The following is a 24,654-nucleotide window of genomic DNA, read 5'->3' as shown; positions in this document are numbered from 1 at the left end:
GACAATATTAAATTGTAGTCCCATAAAATCTTAAATAGCAAATAAATATCCTTCAGATAAGACTGCCCAAATTTTATTGAGCTAACAATTATCAAATCAAGCTACATAACTTTTCCATCTTCTAAATACTTCCTCACACTCATCTCCAACTTACTTTGACCATCTGAAACTATCATTCTCGGGACAGGAGAGGCTTAGCTAACTCCCATTTGTCCCCAAACTTTCTTATCTGCCTTTCCTATTTTCCCTCAACCTTAATTTACCTTTCCAAATCTTTCAAACCTAGTACTCAGTCTTCCTTTACATTTCAACCATAAGACAAAACAATTCATAAGTTAGTACTTTCATTGTCATAACTGTGTATACTGGAATCCCATTCCAGCTTCTTAAACACACAAAGACACAAAAAAAGGGGATTTGTTTTTCATGATAACTTATTCTAAAAAAAAGGGAACACTTATTTAGAAGATCTGCCATCTCATCTCCCCCTGAGGGTGGGTTCTTCTCCATCAGATGGCAGACTTCACTAATTAAACTACCAGGCCAAACCCATCTCAAGTCTTAGTCTAATCTTATCAGTTTTTAAAGAAGCTAGGTTGGAGGCTTCTTGGCCCATACTGTCCTCTTATTGCTGCCCCTCCCCTTTCATTCCCTTCTGACAGGTGGGCTAAGGTGAAATTCTTTTCTTCTTATTTAAACTAAGGGCGGGGAGGAGTAAGGAATTCAGACTGTCGTTTTAAACCTCCTTACTCAAAAAAAACCTTGAATAAGACATTGAATAGGCGCTTCTATAGATAAGCATTAATTCTAATAATTCTAACGTCCTTGGTTCAGTTAACAACCTCAATTTCTTAATTAGGTATAATTCTTAATCTAACAACAACCAGATTATAAGAGAAATTATTCTCTAACAGCACAGGTAATGCAATGTTAACCAATTTGTATATAATAACAAATTTAGAAATAAGTACACCACAAGCAATTATCATGTACTTAAAACTTGAAACAGATTCCAATTAATTACCAATCTAGTTATCATAACTGAGTTGGATAAGCAAATCAAATCTGATTCCTAACCACTAGTGGTAACATTTTAATGTCTAAGACCCAATACTCTCTGCTTTGTAAAAGATTACCACATTTTTCAATATTGCTGATACATCTTTTTGTCAAATTACACAATTTAGAAATGTACCAGTGCCCTAAACATAATTATGCATTTTAAAACTTGAAACAACCCTTTTATCAATTTAGGTGAACACATTTCTAAATCTCCTTGCACAGAGAATCTTTCATATCATTATTTGAAACTATAACTTTAAATTACCAGTTATATTCTCATAATAGAAAACTTTTTCACACAGAAAGTCTGTTCTCATGGTTAAATATCAGTATTATTAATTATTTACTTGTTATAACCACATATAACAGTTCCAAATTTTATCACATCCCTTTAAAAACCCAATTCACATATCTCAAAATCAGATTAAAATTGCTATAATATCATTTCTTACCACACAATGGTCTTCTCAGATTCCACAATCTAAGAGAATTTTTGGGAACACGATGCAAGTTTAGAAATACAGAAACAATAATTTTCAGATGACATCTATTGCATTTCCAGATTTCCACATATAGAAATTATTTAGCTTATTACTTTTGGTATTATATATTAATGTATTAATATACAAATAGGTGTATCACATATACTAATACATTAACATCCCAAATACACTTTATTTAGGAACTTTTGCCTGGCCATGAATGAACTTATGAAAGAAAGAGAAACTTAATTTTGCACCCACTTTTTCCAAGCTTCACCTTATATAAAAATCCCTTTAGTTTTCTAAGGGCTCCTCCCTAGGTGGGGCCTGGCAGCCCCTTGAGGGCAAGGAGCCTACCCTTCCAAGCACTAACTAACCAGCCCTATTTTTTTTTTACAAGTTTCCTTTTAGCTTCAGCTCTGATAACCTTTCAATGTGGAGGGTGGGGGAAGGGTGAGGCCAGGAGCACATGGGAGCACATGGACTCCTGACTAGACAGGTAGTCTCAAGCTGCTATTCTACAACCCCCCTAAATTCCTTATACAGGTTTTCTATCTCTCTCTTTCACAAATTTACCTTTTAAACTTTACCACAAGGACTGGCTACAAAGGTACCCAGGGGCACAGGACTGACTGTCAGTCTGTGAATTTCTATCCCTCTCCTCATTGCCCGGTGGGGAGGGCGATTTAAGTTTTTCCCTACAGTTCTCCTGCATTCTCTACTAATCTGATCTGGAGGGAGGAGTTTGATTTTGCTCTAACTTTTACTCCAGCCCTAGTGAAAAGATCTCAATGATTGTAATTCAAGTAAACCACCCCCTTGCTCACTCCCAAAAACCTCTTTTGTACTTGAATCTAAGGGAATCAGGGACTAAGACAAATGCGAGAATCCCACTGAAGACTTTAATGGAGGTTTTAGCCAGAAGGCATTCATTGGGAGGAGATGTTTTCAGCAAGAGTGAGCTCCTGGAATGACTTTACAATTTCAGGAGTTCTTTCTTCCCAAATTCAACTAACCAATTTCTAAACTTTTAACAATTTAAAACCCAGAATCTGCCAAATTTTAGCCCATTCCCCGTAGTTCCACGTTGGCCAGACGGGAGCCACAAGGAAGGGAGTCTGTTTCCCTAGTGGCAGCCTGATATCTCTGGCTGCCTATGTTTCAGTGTTCTTTAAACAAAACATAGACATTTCACAATTGACACAGACACACAAACAGAGACAAACTCAAAACGCAACAAAATTCACGGTATGGATTGAATTGAAGGCTAAACAGGTCCCCTCAGAGGAAAGATTTCCTCCTCAAAGATACGACGACCCCCAACCTCTCTCACACCTCAACACAAAACAGAAAAAAAACAAATGGCATGAGTTGACTGAAGGTTAAACAGGTCCCCTCAGAGGAAAGAAAAGGGAACCAGATTTCCTCCTTAGGGATAGAACCCTCAGTCTTCCCACAACCCAGCAGGAAGAGACCTGGCATCCCAGCCCTTCCACTCTGTCCACCTTCCCCTCATCAGGGGCATCATGGAAACAGAGACCAGATGGCTAGCCCCAAACCGGAAAAGCTTACCTCTAGAGGGTTGAAAACCAGAATTCTCCGTAGGCCGAAAAGGGACAGGTCAGCAAAGAGCCCATTCTCCGAGACCATCACTCCACATCAGAGTCCTAGGAAAAGAAATCCCCAGGAGCCGGCCCTCTGAAGTGAGAGAAGGTGGATCGGGGGCAGAGACTCCCTGTTGAGGTCCGGAATTCTGTGTGTGTCTCCAGGGCGGTAACACGAAATACTGCCTCATCTCGCTGGGGCCTCCAAAATGTTGTACCAGAAGTGAGCGAGACACACCACAGAGTATAAGTTTTAAGTGGAGAATTTATTAGCCGGCGGCCATCGGGGTACGGCACCACAAATCAATGGCCAATGTGTTGGGGTGATGGCTTGGCTTATATAGGATATGTGTGGGGTACAGAATGGGGCAGACAGGAACAAAGGTCCTGGCTGATCAAAAGATTCAGTCAGGTTATCATACTAGTGGGATAATCTCATTTACATTCCTTGGTGGAGTCACAGAGTCCCAGGGATATCTGCTAGACAGGGTCTGCCAGGTTATCCTTCAGTGGGATGGTCCCATCTACTGACATTCCTTGGTGGAGTCATGGAGTCCCAGGGGGTTTGCTAAATGCCAAAGATATCTGAGTCCATTCTTTCTGGGGGTGCTTGTCAGTAGCTAGGGGTTTCTCAGGGGTTCCTAATTTTCCTTGTATTATACTTTCAATTTCTATTTTACCCTCTGGCTCTAGAATATCAGGGCAGTTCTCCTTGATAATTTCTTGAAAGATGATAGCTAGGCTCTTTTTTTGATCATGGCTTTCAGGTAGTCCAATAATTTTTAAATTATCCCTCCTGGATCTATTCTCCAGGTCAGTGGTTTTTCCAATGAGATATTTCACATTGTCTTCCACTTTTTCATACCTTTGGTTCTGTTTTATAATATCTTGATTTCTCAAGTCACTAGCTTCCACTTGCTCCAATCTCATTTTTAAGGTAGTATTTTCTTCAGTGGTCTTTTGGACCTCCTTTTCCATTTGGCTAATTCTGCCTTTCAGGGCATTCTTCTCCTCATTGGCTTTTTGGAGCTCTTTCGCCATTTGAGTTAGTCTATTTTTTAAAGTGTTGTTTTCTTCAATATTTTTTTCAGTATTTTTTTTGGGTCTCCTTTAGCAAGTCATTGACTTGTTTTTCATGGTTTTCTTGCATCATTCTCATTTCTCATCCCAGTTTTTCCTCTACTTCTCTAACTTGCTTTTTCAACTCCTTTTTGAGCTCTTCCATGGCCTGAGACCAGTTCATGTTTTTCTTGGAGGCTTTTGGTGTAGGCTCTTGCACTTTGTTGACTTCTTTAGGCTGTATGCTTTGGTCTTCTTTGTCACGAAAGAAAGATTCCCAAGTCTGGGACTGAATCTGAGTTCGTTTTCGATGCCTGGCCATGTTCCCAGTCAACTTACTTGACCCTTGAGTTTTTTGTCAGGGTATGATTGCTTGTAGAGCAAAGAGTACTTTGTTCTAAGCTTGAGGGGATGCGCTGTTGATTTCAGAGCTATTTCTATACAGCCAGCTCTGCCACACCAGCACTCCTCTTTCCTCAAGAACCATCAACCTGGACCTGAGGAAAATCTTAAGCAGGCTCTGCACTCCTGCTCTGATCTGCCACTTAATTCCTCCCACCATGTGGGCCTGGGGCTAGAAGTAACTGCACGTATAGTTCTGTTGCTGCACCTCCCCCACTGCCCCTGGGGCGGTGGCCGAACCATGAACTCTGTTCCCCGAAGCTTTTCCCACTGACCTTCTCTGTTGTCTTTGGTGTTTGTGGGTTGCGAAGTCTGGTAACTGCCACACCTCACTGATTCAGGGTGCTAGGGCCTGTTCCGCCCAGCTCCTGGTCTGGTTGGTCGTGCTGCCACCCAGGCTGAGCTCCACTCCCCTCTGCTCCATGAGCGATAGACCTAATCCAGCGACCGTCCAGGCTGTCCTGGGCTGGATCCCTGCTTCCCTCTGCTATTTTGTGGGATCTGCAGTTCTAGAATTTGTTCAGAGCCAATTTTTTTTAATAGATTTTTGGAGGGACCTGATGGGGAGCTCACGCAAGCCCCTGCTTTCCAGCTGCCATCTTGGCTCCGCCCCCTTGAATGTCAATCTTCTCTTTTTCTATTTTGTTAATGTATGCTAATATGGAAATTATTCTTCCCCTGAGGACTGCTTTAGCTGTATCCCAGATAGTTGGGTATGTTGGTTCATTATTAGAATTTTATCTTATATAATTGTTAATTTTTTCTATTATCTGTTCTTTCAACCAGTCATTTAGGATTTTGTTGTTAAGTCTCCATTTGGGTCTGTGTCTTTGGTTTGTGGCCCCTAAACTATTATTATTTTTATTGAGCTATGTTCTGTTTCTGCCTTTTTACATTTATTTGTAATATCTCTATCCTCTGGTACATGGTCAGTTTTTGTAAAAGTTCTGTATGGTACTGAGAAATATGTACAATTCTTTTGCAGTCTCATTTAGAAGTCACCATGCATCTTTTAATTTTAATTTCCTCCAGAATTTTGTCCAGTTCCATATTTTCTCCATTGTTTGTTTTTGCTAGATGTATCCAAAACTTAGAGAATAATAAGTCCTCCTTTCACTATTGTGTTAATAAATCTTCTTGTAGCTCAGATAATGTTTCTTAATTTGGATGCTAAGGTATTTGAAATATATGTTTATTATTGATATTGGTTTGTTGTCTATGGTTCTGTGGGGACTAAAATTGTCTAGCCTACAATAAAAGAGGCTGAGGCAGAGCTCCGAGCCAGTGGTTGAGCTGAGTTATCTCCATCTCAATGGGAGAACTTCTTCCTTTTGTATCATCTGGTATATATTCTCCTATAAATTCCTTCTCTGATTTGTTTTGTTATGATTTGGATAAATAGGCTTGCTATTCACTATGTGCATTCACTGTGGAACTGCTATTATGTAAGGAAGGGGTCAAACCTTGGACATAGAGCTTGGGGTACTCCCCCCAATAATGATGACAGGTTTGATTGAACCTGATCATATCCCCTAGACTAATAATATTTAAGGGAGCAGAGAGATATACTCCTAGTCTTGTACCCCCTTTCTCTAAGGAGAACAGAGTGGGCCCCAGCTTCCTGCTTCCTCTCCTGAGAGGAATTAAAGTCTTCTTTGGACAAGGGTAGAGGGAGAAGAGGTTACAGATGTCTACTCTGCTTTCCTTTGAGTCACACAACAGCTCTCTTTTTAAAAAGTAGTATTTTGTTTTTTCCCAATTACATGTCAAGACAATTTTTAGCATTCAGTTTTGCAAGATTTTGAGTTCCAAATTTTTCTCCCTCTCTCCTTCCCATCTTCCAAAAATGGTAGGCAATTTGATACAGGTTATACATGTGCTATCATGTAAAACATATTTCCATATTAGTCACAGTTGTGAAAAAAGGAACAGATCAAAAGGGAAAAAACTGTGAAAAGAATGAAGTAAGTGAAAAAATATGCTTCAATCTGTATTCAGAGTCCACTATTTCTTTATCTAGAGTGGATAGCATTTTCCTTTGTGAGTCCTTTATACTTGTCAGATCATTGTGTTGCTGAGAAGAGAGAGTCATTCATAGCTGATCATTGCACGGTGTTGTAGATACTGTGTATGATGTTTTCCTGGTTCTGTTCATTTCACTTTGCATTAGTTCATACATGTCTTCCCAGGTTTTTCCTGAAATGTTCCTGCACAACAGCCCTCTTTATGCAGGAGGCCCTTCTTTATACTCATTCCTTACAAGCCAAAGCTATCCAAATTGGAGAGCCAGGAGTAGAGAATGTCCCCCAGTCAGGAGCAGTTGGTTACCCCAAGAAAGCTTATCCTAGGAAGTATAACCTCTCCCTTTCACTACCTCAAAGAGCCAAGGACTCTAAGACCTTCTAGATAGGCTTGGGGACTAGGTACTGAGGTGTGTTAAGGTCCCTGCTCAGGGGAATAAGGGACTAAGGACCTGGAATCCTGAGTCTCCCTGCTCCCTCCTATAATGTAGAGTTCCCCATCACAGTTCTGGGCTATCCCCCAGCAGTGTAGGTTGGGAATCTACTTGGTTTCCTTGTCCTTATGGAAATGAGAACTGGCTTTCTCCTATGACTCCCTAATTCCTCTTTATTTTGCCAGAAACCCAGCAGCCAGGACTCAGCTCCCAGCTGCCACCACTACCACCTATGGTTAATCCTTTCCTCCCTGACCTGCTGGAGAAAGCCATAGGGTGGAGTTGCAATCCTGCAACCCCATCAACACTGCGCACTTAGCCCCTCTTCAGCCAGACCCCAGTGGGCTGCTCCCCTAATCACCCTGGAGTTCAACCACTGATACTGCTGCTCTGCTCCACTGTTATTCCTGCTGCCCCTCTGGCCCCCACCCCAGGTAATTTGAGGTTGGGAGATGGAAAGGGGTGGAGTGGACTTCAACCCCCAGCACCCCATCCCCATTCCCCCCTCCCTTGTCCTCAAATTCCTTTCCTTAAGGTTGACCACAGCCTTCCCCACCTGTTCCTCTGATCTTTCTTCTTAGGCTGGTCAACCCTATTCTCCCATGCTGCTAGCCCCTTCTCTTGCCTCCTTCCCAGAATTCCTCCTTCAGATAGATGGGCAAAGGCAACTTGGCCATTCTCTCCAAGGACACCCCATGTGACCTGGACTCATCTTCTCGAGTGAACTTGGATCTCCGTACTAAGGTGCCTGCCTCTTTCTTCCCTGCACGACCCCCATAGCCCAGAGCTCAGGCACCACCTCGACATGTTCCTTGGTCCCTCATTCACTACTCCAGATCTGAACCCTCTCGTTTCCTTAGAATCGCTGGGTTTCCCTCAGCAGGGTCAATTTGAGGGAGGGCCAAGAACTAGAGGCTTGAGAGGAAGGCACGGATCCAGCCTAAATGAAACTCCAGAACACCTGAATCCCCAAACTTCCCAGCGTGGAGCTGTCTAGGAAGGGCAGTTACTCTGGTTCAGCACCACGGAGAGGGAAAGACTGATCTAGGATGACTCCCTTGCCCTAGATCTCATTTGTAATTTGATATTGGGATGGGTTTGTCAAAAATCACAAACAGAAGGATCATAGGACCAGAAAAGGACCCAAGAGGTCTCTTGACCCAACTCATACCTAAGGCAAGAATCCCTCCTACAACTAATACCCAAAGTAGTCATTCATTCTGATTTCCACTTTCAGGGTTTGTCCTTCCTTAAAGCCAAAATTTGCCCTTCTCCCCATTGCTCCAGGTTCTGCCCAGTGAAGTCCAGCAGAACAAAACTCATTTTCTGTTACAGACCTTCAAATACTTAACAAGATCGCATTACAGCCACGTATTCTCAAGCTTCCTTTCTCTCACCTAAACAAGTCCCAGGGTCTATTATTGTATAGTCTGAGATCCTGCCTAATAAGAAAATCAGCTCCTTGGGGGCAGAGATTGTCTTTATTTTTGTCTGTGTTCCCAGAGCTTCAAATTGCCTGGCACAAAGCAGACAGTTAACCTCATCAAACAAGAATCTGTTGAAGGTACTGGGTATACATAAGCTGGAGATGAGAAGGTTCAGAGGAGAACCTAATAGTTGTCTCCACATCCTTGGAAGGGTGTCATGAATGAGCAATCACTTGTACTGCTTGGCTACCAAGGGCAGAACTAGGAAAAATGTGTGGAAATGGTTTGAGCAGGACAGAGGAAAACCACCCATCAACTAGTGGTGTAAATGGTGCCCCCCCCCATACCCCTAGAGGTCTTTAAGCAGAGGTTAGCTGGCCACTCACTGGCCATATTGTAGAGATTCTGGGTCAGGAACCCTTGAGGATGTTACATTTATCTGTGGAATGGGCTAGATGGCCTCTGACACCGAATCAGATTCCTGAACAGTAGTTGCCCTGGTCTCACCCTTCCCAATTCCGCACACCCATTCTGGCAGCACTGACCCCCCTTTCTTATCTTTGCAGCAGGCCCTGAGAGCAGGTCTTAAAAGTCAAAGCCAAGCTTAAGCCTCCATGAAGCCTTTTTGGGGCAGAATCTGCTCATCTGTCTCCTGTCTGAGCCCCAAAAGCCTTTGAATTTGGCCTCTGCTGCCTGCTGGTGGATCCTCCCTAAGAGGGCAGGGGCTGTCTTTGTATCCTCTGGGGTACCTACAGCTATCTAGCAAATGACTAAATGAGTCCCTGCTCTCAAGGGCCTTACTTTCTAGGAAGTGTCAATGTCTTTTCCATCTAGGACACTTGGGAGAAGAAAGCTCCTTTCTCCAGAGAGCCTACACAATGTATGTGCTCCAGACTTCAAACAGTAATTCTTCCATGTATGACCTTGGGCAAATCATTTAAGTAGGGTCCACTAGAATTAGCACCAGATTGGGCCCAATCCCAGGACCATAGAACTTAAACTAGAAGGCATGTTTAGAGATCTAGCTCAGTCTTATCATTCTGACAGACAAGGAACTGAGGAAAAACCAGAGGAAGGCTCATCAGGTCACAGATTTAGAATTGGAGGGTCACTGAAGCCAAGTGTACCCTTCACTCGAAGGTCTCAAGATGTGATTGTGGCCTCGACTTCCAAGGGAAGGGGAAAGCCTCCAGCCCTCGGTTTGGGGGGAAACTTCACAGAAAACGGTCTGTTTGAGGGAGAGCCGGAGGGTCCAAAACAGAGACACCGACAAGCCACTCAGTTATAAATACACTGTTTGGTGAAGGGGCTTGTTAGAGGTGAGAAGGATCGTTCTGTACACAGATGATCAATATTAAGAGACGCTAATTGACCAGACTGGACAGAGACAGAGACAGACAGACATCTTGTACTCTCCCCCCACCCGCCCAGCAGAGCATGGCACGGGGAGCCCCTCGATCACGTCCTGGGTTTGGTAACACTTGGTCAGCGGGCGGGACAGCTGGTGAGGGGCAGGTCCTCAGTTGGGAGGGGATGCCGCGTGCCAGCCGATACCCTCAGAGCAGGAAGAGGGGCATCCTGGAATGGGCGCTTGTGGCTTGAAGTCCCTGGGAGAGGCCGAGGCAGGTGTACTGGTCTCCTCACACATCGCTCAGGGCCTGGAGGAAGAGAGCAAGGAGGGTCAAAAGGTCAAAAGGCAGAGGGGTGAAGAAGCAGAAGTTCAGAAGGGACCCCGCCCAGGGGAAGGAGGTGGGCACTTTTTCATCTTTTCTGCTGAGGTCCAGCAACTTGAATTTGGAGCTAGAAGGTACTTGAAAGGGCACCTGTCCAGTCCAGAAGAGTTAAATGGAGAAGTGACTGAGCCAAGGTCACACAGGAAAGTCAATGGCAGAGCCCAGAATTTGAACTCAGACCCTGTGACTCCATGCTGCTGTCACTGCTCACTGGGCTCCCCAGTCATTACCTTGCGGGCAAACTCAGGCAGCACAAAGGCCGCGCGGTGGATGTCCGAGTTGTAATATTTGAGGTTCATTTTCTCTACTTGCTCCTGGGTCAGCTGCTGTACTGGCTCCCGGAAATTAGTGCTCTGAGCAGGGAACAGAGAATGGGTTGTTGAGGGCCTCAAGCTGCCTAACGTAGCTCCGAGACCAGATGCTTGGGGAAGGGAAGGGCCATAGACTCAATGTCTAATGAAGTGCCTTCATTTTGGGAGCTGAGGAAACTGGCTTCTCCCACCTATTACAGAAGTGGGCTCCAGAGCAGGGGCTATATATAGCTCTAGTATGTTAAGGAGTCTGGGATAATTGGGAAGGGAATGGGAGACTCAGGTGAGGAGGCGAGACAAGCGTGTGGAGGGGGCGGTAGGAAGATGTCAAGAACCAAAGGATTCTGGGGATGATCTGTGGCCAGAGAAGGTCAAGGATAAGCACAGGGAGTGCCAGAACCAGGCTGCCTGCCCAACCTCCTTGTTTGAGAGAGGAAATGAGAGCTTAAGGCAATTGACCCAAGATCCTACAGGATTCTGGGCCAGGTTCCAACCCAGCTGGATCCGGCGCTCTTCTGACACATCAAACTGTCTGTCCAGCTTCCTAGCTTTGACACAGAGGCTCAGGGAAAGCAGGTAACTCATCCATCCAGCTGGTTAGTGATAGGTTCCCATGTCCCCTGCTCTCTCCACTGAACTACACTGCCATTCTCTACCCAGGCCCTAAGGACAGCAGGCTTTCTTCTCCCGCTCTCTTCTTGTATCTTCTGCTCTACTGGCTGACCTCCTGAAGAGACCCTGGAAAGGTGGGCGGAAAGAGGTGCCTCGGGGCTTACCGGGGTCTTGCTGCAGAGCATGAAGCCAATCTGGCCGCTGGGGTAGGTGGGGATGGTGCAGTAGGCATATTCCACAACAGGGAACAGAGACTTGCAGAAGTGACGCATCTCCTTGATGAGGTCCAGATGCAGCCACTGGCACTCACCTGGGGGATGGTGGGGAAGGGGAGGTGAGATGGGCTCCCCTGGGGGTGGGAGGAGGGGAGGGATGGTGGGAGTGGTCACTTGGGGGATGGTGGGGAAGGGGAGGTGAGATGGACTTCCCTGGGGGTGGGAGGAGGGGAGGGGATGGTGGGGAAGGGGAGGTCATCTGGTGATGGGGAAAAGTGGGGGGAGGAGGAGATGTCACCTCATCAGGGAGAGCTCACCCAGACTGTGCTGGGACTACAGCCATCCCACCAGCGCCCCCCTCTCCCCCAACAATGGGGCTTCCCAAAGGATCCCAGGTTTAGAGCTGGAAGGAACCTTAGAGTCCAACCCCCTCATTTTACAAAAGAAACTGAGGCACATGGCTACTAGGTGCCTAAGGTAGAATTTGAACCCAGGTCTTCCTGATTTCAAGGCCAGCACCCCATCCACCATGCTGAACATTAAGCTTGCCCACAGCAATGAACTTTGTAGGGAGTGAGGTTTTTGTGGGGTAGTACCTATTGTGTCAAAACAATCTACGAAGAGGGCAGCCCTCTCCCAGAGCTCACCCTGACAGCAGAGGATCCCGTCATCTTTCAGCGCTGTCTTCATCAGCTGGTAATAAGACTCTTTGAACAAACTCTCAGCAGGACCTAAGCAGAGGAGAGAAGCCACAGAGATGGGATCGGGGGAGATGGAGAGACAAGGAGGTGCCCTCTGGGAGCCTGGCTGGCCAAGACTTCACACCCTCCTCTCAGAGGCAAAATGGGGGCGGGGGGGGCGGTCTGCCCTGGCCTGAGGTTGGGGAATGGGGGAGAGGATCCAAGAACAGGACACCACATGAGAATGCTTCTCTGGACCTCAGCTTCCCTATCTGCAAAACAGGGCTGAGCTCTTGGCCGGGATCACCCTGGTCACTTCTGCCCCTCACCCAGCTGTGGGAGGTGACAAAGCTGGGGTATTGCCATTCCCGGACAAACCCCTCAGCGGAGGGAGGTGGGGGGAACAAGGCCTGCTTGTGCTCACCCATGGGGTCCGAGGAGTCAGTGATGATGACATCGAAGGCATCCTGGTTCTGCTGCATGAATTCAAATCCATCTCGAACGTGCAAGGTCAGCTTTGGGCTGGAGTAGCCCACAGCCATGCCCGGCAAGTATTTCTTAGAGACCTGGATCACGTCCTGAGATACAGGGCAGGGACTCAGTGCCCTCACACCTCACTCGTTCTACCCTCAGCACCACCTCAAAGGATTCCAGTTAACTAGCACTGATCAAACCAATACACTGTGCCGAGTAAGTGCTGGCAACACAAAGAGCCCAATGGAAGAGGAAGCCCCTCTCCCCGGCAGACATGCTACTGTATGTGTGCATACATGTACATGTGAGTCAGCACAAAAACAAACAGAAAACAAGCAGTAAGCCATTTCTGAGAGAGGAGGAGAACTCACACCTGGGGAGGAGGGGACGGGGAAGGGAGAAGGGATCAGGATTAACCAGCTACTCAATAAGCATTGATTCTGTGCTTACTATGGGCCAGGCTCTACAGGATTCAAAGATCAAAGTGAACCAGTCCCTGTCCACAAAGAACTTACATAGGAGGAGGAGCTGTGCACATGTATAAGTGTGCACTGACCCAGGCAAAGTAATGCTTGTAACAGCTCTCACAATTCTACGGGCCTTTAAAGATTATGTCATCTCCTTGGATCGTCACAATAACCCTCAGAAACTAAAGCTTAGGCAGGTGAAGCTATTTGCCCAGTCTCACAGCCAGAGTGTGAGGCAGGATTGGAACTCGGTTCTTTCTGACTGCAAGTCTGGCATTAGGATCCCTGGTTGCCTCTAATGAATATAAGCTTGTTTTGGAAGGGGGTGGGTGCCCTAGTAGCCAGAGGGGGGGGGGGTAGGAAATCCCAGAAGGCCAAGAACATTCTGGGCCCAGAGAACAGCCTGGGGTGGGGTTGGGGTAAACCCAGTGAACAGGTCAGTCAGGCTGGAACCCAGAGGGCTGAGATGCTGAGCTGGGAAGGAAGAGGACTGGGGTGTGAAACCAGGGCTTTGGACCCCAAATCCCAAGATGTTTTCAGTTCTCAAACCCAAGGCAGAGGAAATAGTAAACAGGCTGTTGTTCTGCTCTTTGCCCACCCAGCAATGGGCTGGGCACCCAGGCAGGGCTCATCAATCAGCCACCATCAAGCTCCATCCAGTGCTTAGGCCCAGCCCAAGATTAGATGATGAGCAAGAATTCAGAAAAAGGAACTGGAGCTGACTCATCTTCCCCAACTCCCAAGGCACCAAGGATCTAGCCAAGCTGGTTTCTCAGGAGAACTCAGAGGCCCAAATTCTAGTTGCCCCCAACCCAATCCCTAGGTCAGGGGTGGGGAACATGTGGCCTCGAGTGTGGCAGAAGTCAAAGGGCTGCAGGTTCCCCACCCCTGACCTAGGCGATCCCAGGCAAGCCGCTCTTCTTTGTTCCCTCACTTCTTAAGGGTTATTAGTTGGGTGACCCTGGGGCAAATCTCTCTAAGCTTCCTGTTCTCCAGAGATACAAGAATCCCTGTGTCAATAACCTACCTATGGTAGTGGCAAGGATCAAAGGAGATAAAACCCTTTGCAACCTCTGAAGCAAGAGATAAATTATCACTTATTAGCACCCCCAGACTCTTAGCTCCCAGAGGGCGAAACCAGGTTGAATCCAGCTCTGTATCTGCTTCTTCCAACATGGCCTCATAGGCAGCACATTCTTCAGTCTCCACCACTACCCTCCCTGGTTGCTAGCTCCACAGACATCCCAAATTACCTTGTACTTTGGAGAAGTATAAAAAATACACCTTTCTAGTTCAGCTGAAAAATATTAAGAAATAGATACGTCTCTTAAAAAGTTTAGGCACTGCCCTTTTTGGCAAATGTGTAAAAGGTCTTGGGGAAAATGCATCCAGGAAAGTAAACAAACTTAGTACAATCAATACCTCTGTCCCTGAAGGGATTAGGGACACAAAGGGGCATAAGGGAGAATCCTCCGATTGCTCCAGAGGGGAATGGTCAAAGAAGGAATCCAGTAATCTTAAAATTGTTTAGTGGTTTTTAAAAAAACTTTATTTTTTAAGTGTGGTGACTCAGGAGGACCTGAGTTCAAATCTGGCCTCAGACACTTACTAGTTGTGTGACCCTGGGCAAGTCACTTAACACTATTTGCCTCAGTTTCCTCACCTGTAAAATAAGCTGGAGAAGGAAATGGCAAACCACTCCAGTATCTTTGCCAAGAAAACCCCAAATGGGCCAGAAGAGTCAGACAGGACTGAAACAACCAAAAAACACTTCCTGACTGTGGGACCAGTGAGTCACCTAGCTGCCCCTCATCATGAGATTACTTGAACTTCAAAGGCAGAGTACAATGCTACACTTGATTTTGCACTTCTTTAACTTGTCTCACCTTGTCTCCCCTAACAGAATATAAGTTTATTTTGGTCTTTCTTTTTTCTCTTTGTATCCTGTGACCTAGCATACATAGACTTTGTTGATTGGTTGAAAAGTTGCTGGTCCCAGGGAGAGGCTGGGGGGGGAAGTCCTGTGGCTAAGGTGGTTCGATACCCCAAGGGATATGCTGAGGGAGGGGAGGATATATGGAATTGTGATTGGCTTCCTTCTCTCCTGGAAAGACCACTTACCTCGTCAATCTCACACTGGACCACAGACTCCACAGATGGATGCTTCACCACTTCCCGAAGGACTCCCCCGTCCCCACCACCAATGATTAGCACCTGGTGGGAGAAAAGTAAAAATAGGAGGGGAAGGGTACAAGTATGTGTCTCGGGGGGCCAAGAGCCTTCTACCCACTCCCTACTGTAGGGACAGAAGGGACTCGGCCTTCCTGTACCCAATGGGGCAGGTGCCTCACGTGGACTGTCCCCTCTCAACAGGCAGACTCACTTGGCTATCTAGGCCCCCAGGGTTCAGAGAAGCAATCCAGAGCCAACAATCCCAGCCCACACCCAGAACATATGGAAATGGAGTGGGTGAGGTGGCTGCTGCTCATGGGGTGCCTGGCCTCTCCAATTGGCCGGGATCTTCTTTTATTTTACTGACTCAGCTCCCTACCAGGCAATGAGTCAGGAGGGCCCTGGAAGCAGCAATCTACCCCTGGAGCGAGGGTGCTGATGCTTAGTAGGTGTGGGGAACCCTGCCAGGATGATAGGACTGATCAGGCCAGAGCATCCCTCAAGTTCATACAGTGGTGGAGAAGCACTGGCCTGGGAGACAAGTGTTCCTGGTCCCAATCCCACCTCCGCCACTTCCTAACCTTGAATTTCAGTTTCCTCATCGGCACCTGACAGAAAGGCAGTGGATGCAAGGGTGCAGACGGTGTTTCTCAGACATGGCCAAGGCGAGAATCTTTTTGCTTGACTAGGTTTATTTGTGAGCAGGGCTTGGCTTTTCTCCTTTTTTCCTCCAAGGAAGTAGGAGGAAAGAGATTTGTTCATTGAAGAAAACAAACCAAAAAAGCCTAGGAGGTGATACAATGACTTCTAAGGTTCCTTCCAGGTCTAAATCTGTGCCCCTGTTGAGTGGGGATTCCTTTCACATGGCCCTTCCAGCTCTCAGGTTCTAGGAAGTCCAACCTCGTTCATTTTACAGGCCCAGAGGAGTGACTTTTGTCTAAGGTAACAGCCTAGAAGAACTGGATCTTTATCTTAGCTGGGACTCTGAGGTACAAAGAGCCTGCTCTGTAACCCCCTTGTGGAAATCAGTTTCCCTGAGTGTAAAGGGGTGGGGTCCCTCCTGTGACCCTGGTCTCCTGACCCCAGGCTCTGTGCACCACACCTGTAGTCAGGCCCTGGCCACATTCCCTGAGGCAGCAAGGAAGGGGGCGGAAGAGGAACATGGGGGACAGCCCAATACTCTCCTTCTCACTAGTAGTTCTAGTGTGGTAGTTGGCCTCCCTCTCTGCATGGCCTTGGGGTAGAGATGAAGGGGTAGTAGCTCTCAAACCTTCTGCCCCCTGCCCCCCCAGCTTCCTTTTACATGTGGTCTTCCCCATTAGAAGGCAAGCTCTTGAGGGCAGGGCCTGTCTTTCTTTCTCCTTATCTTTGTATTCCCAACACTCAGCACAGGCACCCAGTAAGCACTTAATAAAGAAGAGTTTGTTGATGGACGGGCCTACCCCCACCTCCATCCCTCCACATTCTCTCTCTCTCATCTCAATATAATCTTTCATGATCTTCAAGAACAGCCAAGTCACACATGGACAAAGAGGATGGAAATGCTTCTAGGGACCCAGGAGCTCTGAAACAAGGCAAGGAGTAGGCCAGTTTGATGGGCTGCAACCCCCCTCCCCCAAATTAAAAAAAGCTGCTGTGATCAAGACGCAGAGAATTCAGAAATAAGGAGGCTAGTGTCCCCTCTGCCCTGGTCTGACAGGACTGAAGTAGGGCTTTCATTTTTCGGCACCATACTCTCAGAAGGAAGCGCCCAGAGGAAAGTGATCACAAGCATTAATTAAACTGCTGAAGGGAGATGACTGAGACCATACCATGTGTCAGGAGCTGGGGATGTTAATCCTGGGGAAGAGAGGGCTGTGGGAGGCATCAGAACTGCCTTCAAGGATTTGGGAAGGGCTGTTATAGGGAAGAGGAATTTCTCTCTACCTCTTTGGACCCCAGGGAGCAGGAGCAGAAGCAGGCTGCAGATACCAATCTAAGCAAGTGGAAATTAATTCCTCCCTTCCTAACTGAAAAGGGCCACACAAAGCCCATCTGGTTGGGCCCATTTAATTTTCAACAAGATGAAACTGGAGAGGTTAAGTAATTAAGCCAACATCACACAGGTAGTTAAGTAGCAGAGCCAAGATTTGAACTAGGGTTTGGCTCACTAACTCCCAAGCCAGCATTTTCTCTGCTGTACAAGCAGAGACTGGGGCATCACTAGGTGGCCAGGCACAGATTGGCCGAGATGGGGCCGCTCCATTCCTGTCTAGCTCTGAGATCCTAAACCCTGGAGACACATCCACTTCTGATGCCCAGGATGGTCCAGAAAGAAGCCAGACCCTGAGCCAGGACAGACATCAGAGACCCAGGTGAATAAAAAGTTCTTAAATAAACTCCAAGCAATGACTGTCCCACAATGTTTGCTGAATGAGAAATTGGTAACTTCAGACCATGGCCCTGCTGCTTCCTGCCTGTTTGACATGAGGCAAGTCACTTAAATCTCTCTGAGCCTCAATTTCCTCATTTGTCAAAGGAGTAGATGATCTCTGAGATCCCTTCTAGCGCTAAATCAATGGCCTGTTATTCCCCTCATAAGGATCCAGACCTGACTCAACCAAGAGACTAAACTCTCCTTTCCCTTTGGATCGTGTATTTAGATCTGGAAATAATACTTTGAAAAGTGGGGAACAGAGTGCCTCTTTCCCACTTTACCATAAGGTGTCCCTGCTCTTAAGCTCATCAGGAGGGTCTCTCTGAGAGGGCCTAGGAGCTCAGAGAAACACTTGTACCTGCTTAGATTCTCAGTATCTCAGATGTCTCCTAGACGTTGGCCTTTCTCTTCTGCCTGGAGGACAGGGTGAGTGGCCCCAGAAATCAGTGAGGTCCTGGGCAAACTGCTGAGCTCCAGGGGCAGTAGGATGTAAACCTGGGTTTTATGCTCTCCCTAATAGGTTCAAAAGCACCCAGAGCTGGTTGGTGAGAAGTTCATAAGGTCACGGAATCACACAACGTCAGAGGGGAAGGAACTTTAGACATAATCTAGTCTAATCCCTTCAAGGAAACTGAAGGCCAGTACAATGAAGTGATTTGCTGAAAAGCCCAGAGAGGAGCTGAGAAAGAACTGGAGAGCTGGTCCTCCTGGGTCCAGAGATTCAGTCCTTTTCCTGTTAACTGCATTGAGAGGAATACTCTCACTCCCCACCCCCCCAAAGGTGCCCATTACCTTTCGTGGGCTGGGATGGCTGCAGAGGGGCAGGTTGGCAATCATCTCCTGGTACGAGAATTCATCCCTCTCTGTGCACTGGATGACTCCATCCAGCACCAGGACGTTGCCGTAGGTCTTACTGCAGAAGCCCCCCCCACCCCCCCAAGGAGAAAGTGTGTCAGGGACCACAGGGCACCTCAGTGACACACAGAAAGCAGAACCACCACCCCCCTCCCCCTAAGACAATTAATTCACTTCCCTGGGAGAGTTTTGACAAACAGCTGCCAGCTGGTCCCTGGGCCAGACCAGCAAACGTGGCACGTCTCAAAGCCGCGTGGGCCTGAGCTACCCGCTAACATGGGAGTTCAATGCATCAAGCCCTAGGTTTTCTCCACTTCCTATCTCTCCAGCTCTCTACTCAGCTCAGCACCGCCCCCCCCACTCCCCCGCCTTTCCAGAGAGGCAAAGGAGCCCTCAATAGGGATAGCTTTAAAACACGGACCCTAAATGGGGAAAAGATAGGAGATGGGTGGGGAGGGGTGGGGGAGAGAAACAAGAAAGAAAAAGAAAAGGAAGGGACTGTGTAGAAAGTATACTACGGAGAGAAAAGGGGGCACCAGGATGATGGGAACTGAGGGGACACACTAAGTCAGACTGGGATTCCTGATAGGAGGATCAGCGTGGGTGAGTGGGGGGCAGACAGGACAGTGTTAGATTGGACCAGAGATGAGGAAGGGGAGTCAGGACAAGTGTGGTCAGAAAATGAGATATGACTCGGTTATGAAGGAGAGAGCTGGGATGAGGAAGGACCCTGGGGGCAGGGGAAAAAACAAACACAAAAAACCAGAGGCTAAGGAGGAAACTGGGTGAGGACTGGGTTGGGGAAGGGGGGAGTAGAGGAGAAAGCAGAGCTGGGGAGGTAGAGGAGGGAGCAGAGCTGGGAAGCGCAGGGGGAGCAGACGGGAAGGGGGGCAGGAGGGAGCACCCCAGGCAGGAGGTAGCAGAGAGGGAGAAGGTACCAGGTCCTTCAAGGCGGAGGGATGGAACCAGGCCAGAACCAGGGGGGGACTGGGGAAGGTGGGAGCCAGGCCCGGGGGGGGGTTGGATAGGGGAGGAGGGCCGCGGTACCTGCGGAAGACCAGGATCTCCTGGTAGCGGGAGCGCTGGTGGTGGAGCAGCTCGTCCACCTGCAGGGACATGGCCTGGCCCGGCCACAGGCTGCACGTCTCCCGGAACCAGCCCTCGCGGATGGCGGGGGGCCCGGCCTCCATGGCGAGGCCGGGGGACGCACAGGCCGTGGCGGCCGCAGCACAACGGGGCCAGCAGCGCCCGCCCGTCTGCCCTCCCGCCAGCCCGCGCCGCAGCCTAACCCGGGGCCCGGCCGGGACAGTGTTCGGCAGGGAGGGGCGGTGTTCGGGACCAAGGGCGGAGCCGGCCTCCACCAATGGCCGCTGGGTAGCCGGTCCGCGGGCCAACCAGCGAGTCCAGAAGCGACCCGGGCCCCGCGAACGCTCATTGGTCCGCGGGCCTGCACCCAGGCGCCTAGTGGCTGGAGCGGGCTGTCCGTCAGCGCTAGCAGGTTTGTGCGACTCCTTCGGTGGGGCCACGTGGGGGCTGGAGGGGAAGGCAGGTGGGCTCGGGTGGCGGGTCCGGCTTGGGGCTTCCGTGTCTTGGGGCTCGGGGGTGAGGCAGCCTCCCTCACTCAACCTCCAGGGCGGGCGTGTGACCCAGGTACCCCGGATCTGTCCGCGGTGCAGCCACTTGTGGACAGCCCAGGGCTTCTTCAGTGGGTGCAGGATGGCACTTGGGAGCGAGAGTTTGGCCGCCCGTTCGGCCTCCCCCGCATTCATTCAGGCCTTGGCCCCAGCCTGGACGAGGAACACTTACTTAGTGGTGTTTATCGAGGCTGCTGCGGGAAACGTGCCAGAGGAATCTAGCCCGTAAATCAATGGCTGGGGGGGTGTGGGTTGTGCCACTGGAGTTTTTGTTTAAACGGATCTAGGGAAGGGGGCTTGAGCTGCAGTACGCCCGCGGCTTGCCATTCCCCTGTGTGGAGGAGCCGAGGGTGGCAATCGGAGGTCAGTCTCTAAGACAGACCACTTGGGCTCAAACGTCCCGGTGCCCGCTCTTCTCTCAGTCCGGACTTTGAGAAACGGACAAGTCCCTGGCTGCCTGTGAAATTCTTAAAAGCCAAGGAGAAATTAATCCAGTTACATTGTTGGGAGGAAGGTTACTTTGTTGCACAAGCCTAGATTGTATCACTGATGCAGCCGGGGCTGCAATGTGGCTTGCTGGGAGCTCTGGTTCGCTATCTTCTTTAAACACATAATCATAGCAACACAACTTCAACGGAACATAATTGGAAGATAAATTCAGCAGACTCTTTACGTCCTCCCACCTCCACCCATTTAGATTCGTTGAGAGCTCAGCACACTGCTGGGGATGTGACAGTAATAAGAGGAAAATGCTGTTTTGCCTCTGAATTGAAATGATGCTCAAGTCCCCTAAATGAGCGTTTCTAATTTTACCACCAGTATTCTGGAAGAGGCGAAATACATCCATACATATTCAACACTGAAGAGACTGGCATATCATTTTTTGATAAACCGGGCTTTGCTCTCTGGGTGTGAATATGCTTTCTGCTTTTATGAAAATGTCAAATAACTTCTCAGAAACAGAATTACATTAAGCATGTTAATTACAGAATATTAAATGCTAATTACCCTACATGTGGTTCTAATGCCAAGAAACTGAAGACATGGGACCGGTCTAGGCTCACGTGCTGTTTTGGGGAGGCTGCTGGGAAGGACCACATCTCCCCCTCCATTTGTCCCCCTTCCAAATAAGCATTCAATGATGTAGACATTCTGTACATCAACCACTCAGTACCACCCAAAGAGTAACTCATGAGTCTATGTTCTCCTCTAAAGACAAGAAACAGGTTTGAAGGCCGAAAAGCTTGCTACAACAATGGCAGAATGGTCCCTAGACTCCAGAAGGTAAGTTTTAATTTAGCAAATGAGATAAGTTTAATTCAAAAAATGTTTTATTAAATGATGGAACCAATGGGTTCCAGCTGCTCTTCTAAGCACGGTGCCCAGCTAAGTGGCTGGTTCTAGCCCAGGGCTTAATGAAGTCAGTGACAGTGGGCTGACAGCAGGTTCTTGTGTGTGGGAGTTGGGGAGAACACCAGCGGCCGGTAAGCCATGTCCTGCAATCAGCCCCCAGCCCACTCCACCTAGCACCTTCCCATAGAAAGGAAGGCAGACTGTCCAGAGAATACCATCGGTCAGGAAACCCCTGCGTCTCTATGTAGACTGAGAAGGCCTGGGCCACGACCAAAGGACAACAGCGCCCACAGGAGCCCTCCCACATCAGGGGACACAGGTAGCCAGAGGGGCCCCTCTCCCTCTCTGGAGGTAACAACGTACACTGACCATGAGGCTGGGAAACAGCTACACAATCTCCTCTGGATCAGGGCGAGGTGTCTGCCAAGCTGGAGTGCTCTCCGTGGGCGGGGAGGGGGAAGCGTGGCCACTGCCTGAAGTGAGAGCATGCTTCAGAGCTGTCCCCGGGGCCATCCTGCTGTCCAGCCTGGCAGCGACAGAGAAGACCACTCCAAGGTGCTATTTGGTTGAAAACCCTGAGGCCCTAAAGCCCGAGAAAAGAGGCCGGGGTCAGGTGCTGCCTTGGGCAGGTCTTTAGATGGCAATCCCCATCCACCCTGCGGCGCCTCTGGGATGCTCCCCACCCTCTTCCTAGGCAGCTGCCTGTGCCTCGGTGATGGTGATCTGGGCATCACGTGCTGTGACATAATTTCCAAAAGTCTCTGCTGACAACAAAAGGAAAAGACCTGGCTTCTTCCAGTAAGAATTCTTTGTTTAATATTTCAACAAGAGGTCCATACAGAAGGGCACCCTCTACAACCTGCCTGCAGCGCTCTCCGGTCCCCAGGCACTCCTCTTCCCTTCTCTGGGGTGCAAACACTATCTCTTTGGCCAGCTGTACCTGAAGCCTCTGCAAAGAACATTGGGAAACAAAGGAAGAATAACTTTTTCTCTCTGGGCTTTGTGGGCGTTCTCAATCCTCAGCTTTGTGCTGCTCATGAAAAAGGCGGCCCTCTGGAGTCAGGAAGCCTGAGCAGGGTGACTTCCCACCCAGGTGACCTGCCATGAGTCCCTTACTTTCTGGGAGCTTCAGGCAATGGGCTCAACCTTATCAAGGGCTCCGAGGAGGAGGCCCCTCCAGAAGGAAGTTACTGATGAGGAGGGGCTCAACTCTGGCCCAAGGCTCCTTCCTGCTCCCCCAAGGCTAAGACCTGCCTTCAGGGCAGGAGTAGAGGGGTGCCCCACAAGTGACTGCTCAGGAACAAGGGCAGCTTCACTGTGTGGGATCCTTCTTCCCCCTCAGGACCCCTCCCCCCAAGGTCCAAGACTTCAGCATTTACTCTATGGGGATCCTAGGCTTTTTCATTTAAAAACACACATACACACACAAACACTCACACAAACACGTGTACACATACCACAATACAAAACACATATGCACCCAAACTTCAACCCTACTCCAATCTGCCAGACACAGCCCAGAGCCTCTCAAAGCCCTAATGCAGCCAGAGCCCCACAGACCCAGGAGCCAAGAGAGCCTGGCCCAGTTCTGCCAGAGCCAGTGGGGCATCCATGGGCAAGCTCCTTCACCTTTCTGGATCCCAGATGTAAAATTATTCATTTCCCCAAGCATTCATTAAGTGAGGAAACCCCGTAAGGCACCTGCTGTGTGCTGGGCCCTGGGGACACACACAGAGTGAGCCAACCCTGATCCCTCTCCCCTGCCCCCTACCCCCTGCTCCTGGGAGTTCATCTGAAGCTCTTCTCTCAGGCACAGCTTAGAGGCCCCCATACTCCCGGGTGAGCCTGGCTTTCTACAGTTATCAGTGGCACTACCACCCAGGATCTTGAGTGGCCCTGCCCTGGGGCTGGCAGGAACACAGGGGCCATATCAACACACCTCTCTGATTTTCCAGACACAAAAGATTTGCTTCTGTTTCCTGCTGGCTGCTTCGGTTTCCCGACTGTAGCACATTTCTGAAAAGATAAGGGTGCCATGCCATGGGTAACTTTGATGAGGGCACAGTCTCTGGGAACCCCCTTGAATCTGGAATACAGTCTCTGGGAGCCCCCTTGAACTGTCCTTGAATCTTCCAACTGGATCTGGCCTTCCCCTAAGGCCACAAGCCCAAATCTCTACCTAGCCTCGGCCTTTGTTGTCCAGCTACTTCCCACCCTTAATCCCATTACCTCACCTTGCCCTCCTTGGACTTCCCCTCAAGACCCTCCCTAAACCCCTCCTCTAGTCACCCCAGACCACCCCTCAATCCCTCCTACAGTCTTTGTGTATATAATCTCCATCTTGCCTCCATGAAGGTGCTCAGATTCAATCTAATTCAGTAGGTTGAATCTGGCTCGCTTGTGGAAACAGGCGTCACAAAAGGGGGGGATTTCTTAAGACAGCTCATTATGGTGAATCCCTAATAAACTTTCTCTTTTCCCTTGGCTGCGAAGGCTTGAGTTGAATTCTTTCGGCAGGACCCGGTGCGTCAATATTTTGGGGTGTCGAGCACCTCTCAACCTTTTACCTCTTCAACTTCACACAGCCTCAACACTCACAGGAAATTGTATTTGGGTTGGTGTGCCAAATTGCTCAGGCCTTCCAGCATCAAGAAGTGATTACAACGGCACCCATGTCCCTCCCTCTTCCCTCGCACCAAGTACAAACTGCCAAATGCCATGTAAGCCCCTGAAGAGATGCTGGCGAGCCAGGGCGGGCCTCATCCAGCCCCACAGCCTGGCCTTGCCCCCCACTTTTCCTGCCACAGCCCGCTCTGCCTGGAGCTGACGCCTGGCGGCGGCATGTGCTGACTTGTGTTAACACTGATGGCAGTGTTCTCAGTTTTGCCAAAAGCTACAATTCCCAGGGCAGTGAAATATAGAACAATTCATCCCCTTTCAAATCACGCATCAGCTTTAACAACTCCTTTTACTACTGGAATGGCTGGCAAGCATTGTTCCAATCTCCAGAAGAAACAAAAAAGGGAGAAGACATTCCAAGGGCAAGGAGCACCAATGCTTCATCACCAAGGTTCATGCCCTGTGGCCCAAGCATTGGGGACACAGTGACAAGTCCAAAGAAGGCACCTTACCTTGCCAGGTGGGTCCTGCACATTTGGATCAAACTGGGATGACTGTTTGGGTTTGCTGTTTGCTGAAAGATGAGAAAAGGTCTCAGAGTCAGGCTCTTGCTCCCTGCCCA

At 48.8% G+C, this 24,654-nt stretch overlaps 2 protein-coding genes across 3 annotated transcripts in view; both read right to left on the bottom strand.

Moving 5' to 3' along the window:
- Positions 1 to 8,531: 8,531 nt before the first annotated feature.
- Positions 8,532 to 19,779, bottom strand: SRM (spermidine synthase). Its single transcript, XM_036747661.1, has 8 exons — positions 19,474 to 19,779; positions 18,364 to 18,484; positions 15,105 to 15,197; positions 12,467 to 12,620; positions 12,010 to 12,093; positions 11,312 to 11,457; positions 10,455 to 10,577; positions 8,532 to 10,149 (listed from the first exon to the last, which is right to left on the bottom strand). Exons 1-8 carry the CDS (start codon positions 19,614 to 19,616, stop codon positions 10,132 to 10,134), a joined length of 882 nt encoding a protein of 293 aa, XP_036603556.1. The 5' UTR covers positions 19,617 to 19,779; the 3' UTR covers positions 8,532 to 10,131.
- Positions 19,780 to 21,373: 1,594 nt separating this feature from the next.
- EXOSC10 (exosome component 10) overlaps positions 21,374 to 24,654 on the bottom strand; it is a 51,360-nt gene continuing 48,079 nt past the window's right edge. Inside the window, exons 23-26 of one of the 2 annotated variants that reach the window (XR_005009574.1) lie at positions 24,545 to 24,606; positions 23,353 to 23,429; positions 22,277 to 22,362; positions 21,374 to 21,996 (exon numbers count right to left, since the gene is read on the bottom strand). Coding sequence is in view for 1 of the 2 variants with exons in the window: in XM_036744662.1 (XP_036600557.1) it covers positions 22,332 to 22,362; positions 23,353 to 23,429; positions 24,545 to 24,606 (170 nt within the window). In the remaining variant the exon portion in view is untranslated. Of the gene's footprint in view, positions 21,997 to 22,206; positions 22,363 to 23,352; positions 23,430 to 24,544; positions 24,607 to 24,654 lie in introns of those variants that run through there. The other variant, XM_036744662.1, reaches the window with a different exon arrangement.

Source organism: Trichosurus vulpecula, chromosome 2, assembly GCF_011100635.1.
Source record: "Trichosurus vulpecula isolate mTriVul1 chromosome 2, mTriVul1.pri, whole genome shotgun sequence".
Taxonomy (NCBI): Eukaryota; Metazoa; Chordata; class Mammalia; order Diprotodontia; family Phalangeridae; genus Trichosurus; species Trichosurus vulpecula.
Note: the sequence above shows the minus strand (reverse complement) of the source record. Positions and strands in the feature narration are given on the sequence as shown.

Excerpts from the sequence above, each read along its gene's own strand:
- SRM (XM_036747661.1), bottom strand. The coding sequence starts at position 19,616 with ATGGAGGCCGGGCCCCCCGCCATCCGCGAGGGCTGGTTCCGGGAGACG. Across the intron at positions 12,621-15,104 it reads TCCAGTGTGAGATTGACGAG|GACGTGATCCAGGTCTCTAA; the intron begins GTAAGTGGTCTT and ends CCTGTATCTCAG. Across the intron at positions 10,578-11,311 it reads TGCTCTGCAGCAAGACCCCG|AGCACTAATTTCCGGGAGCC; the intron begins GTAAGCCCCGAG and ends TTCCCTGCTCAG.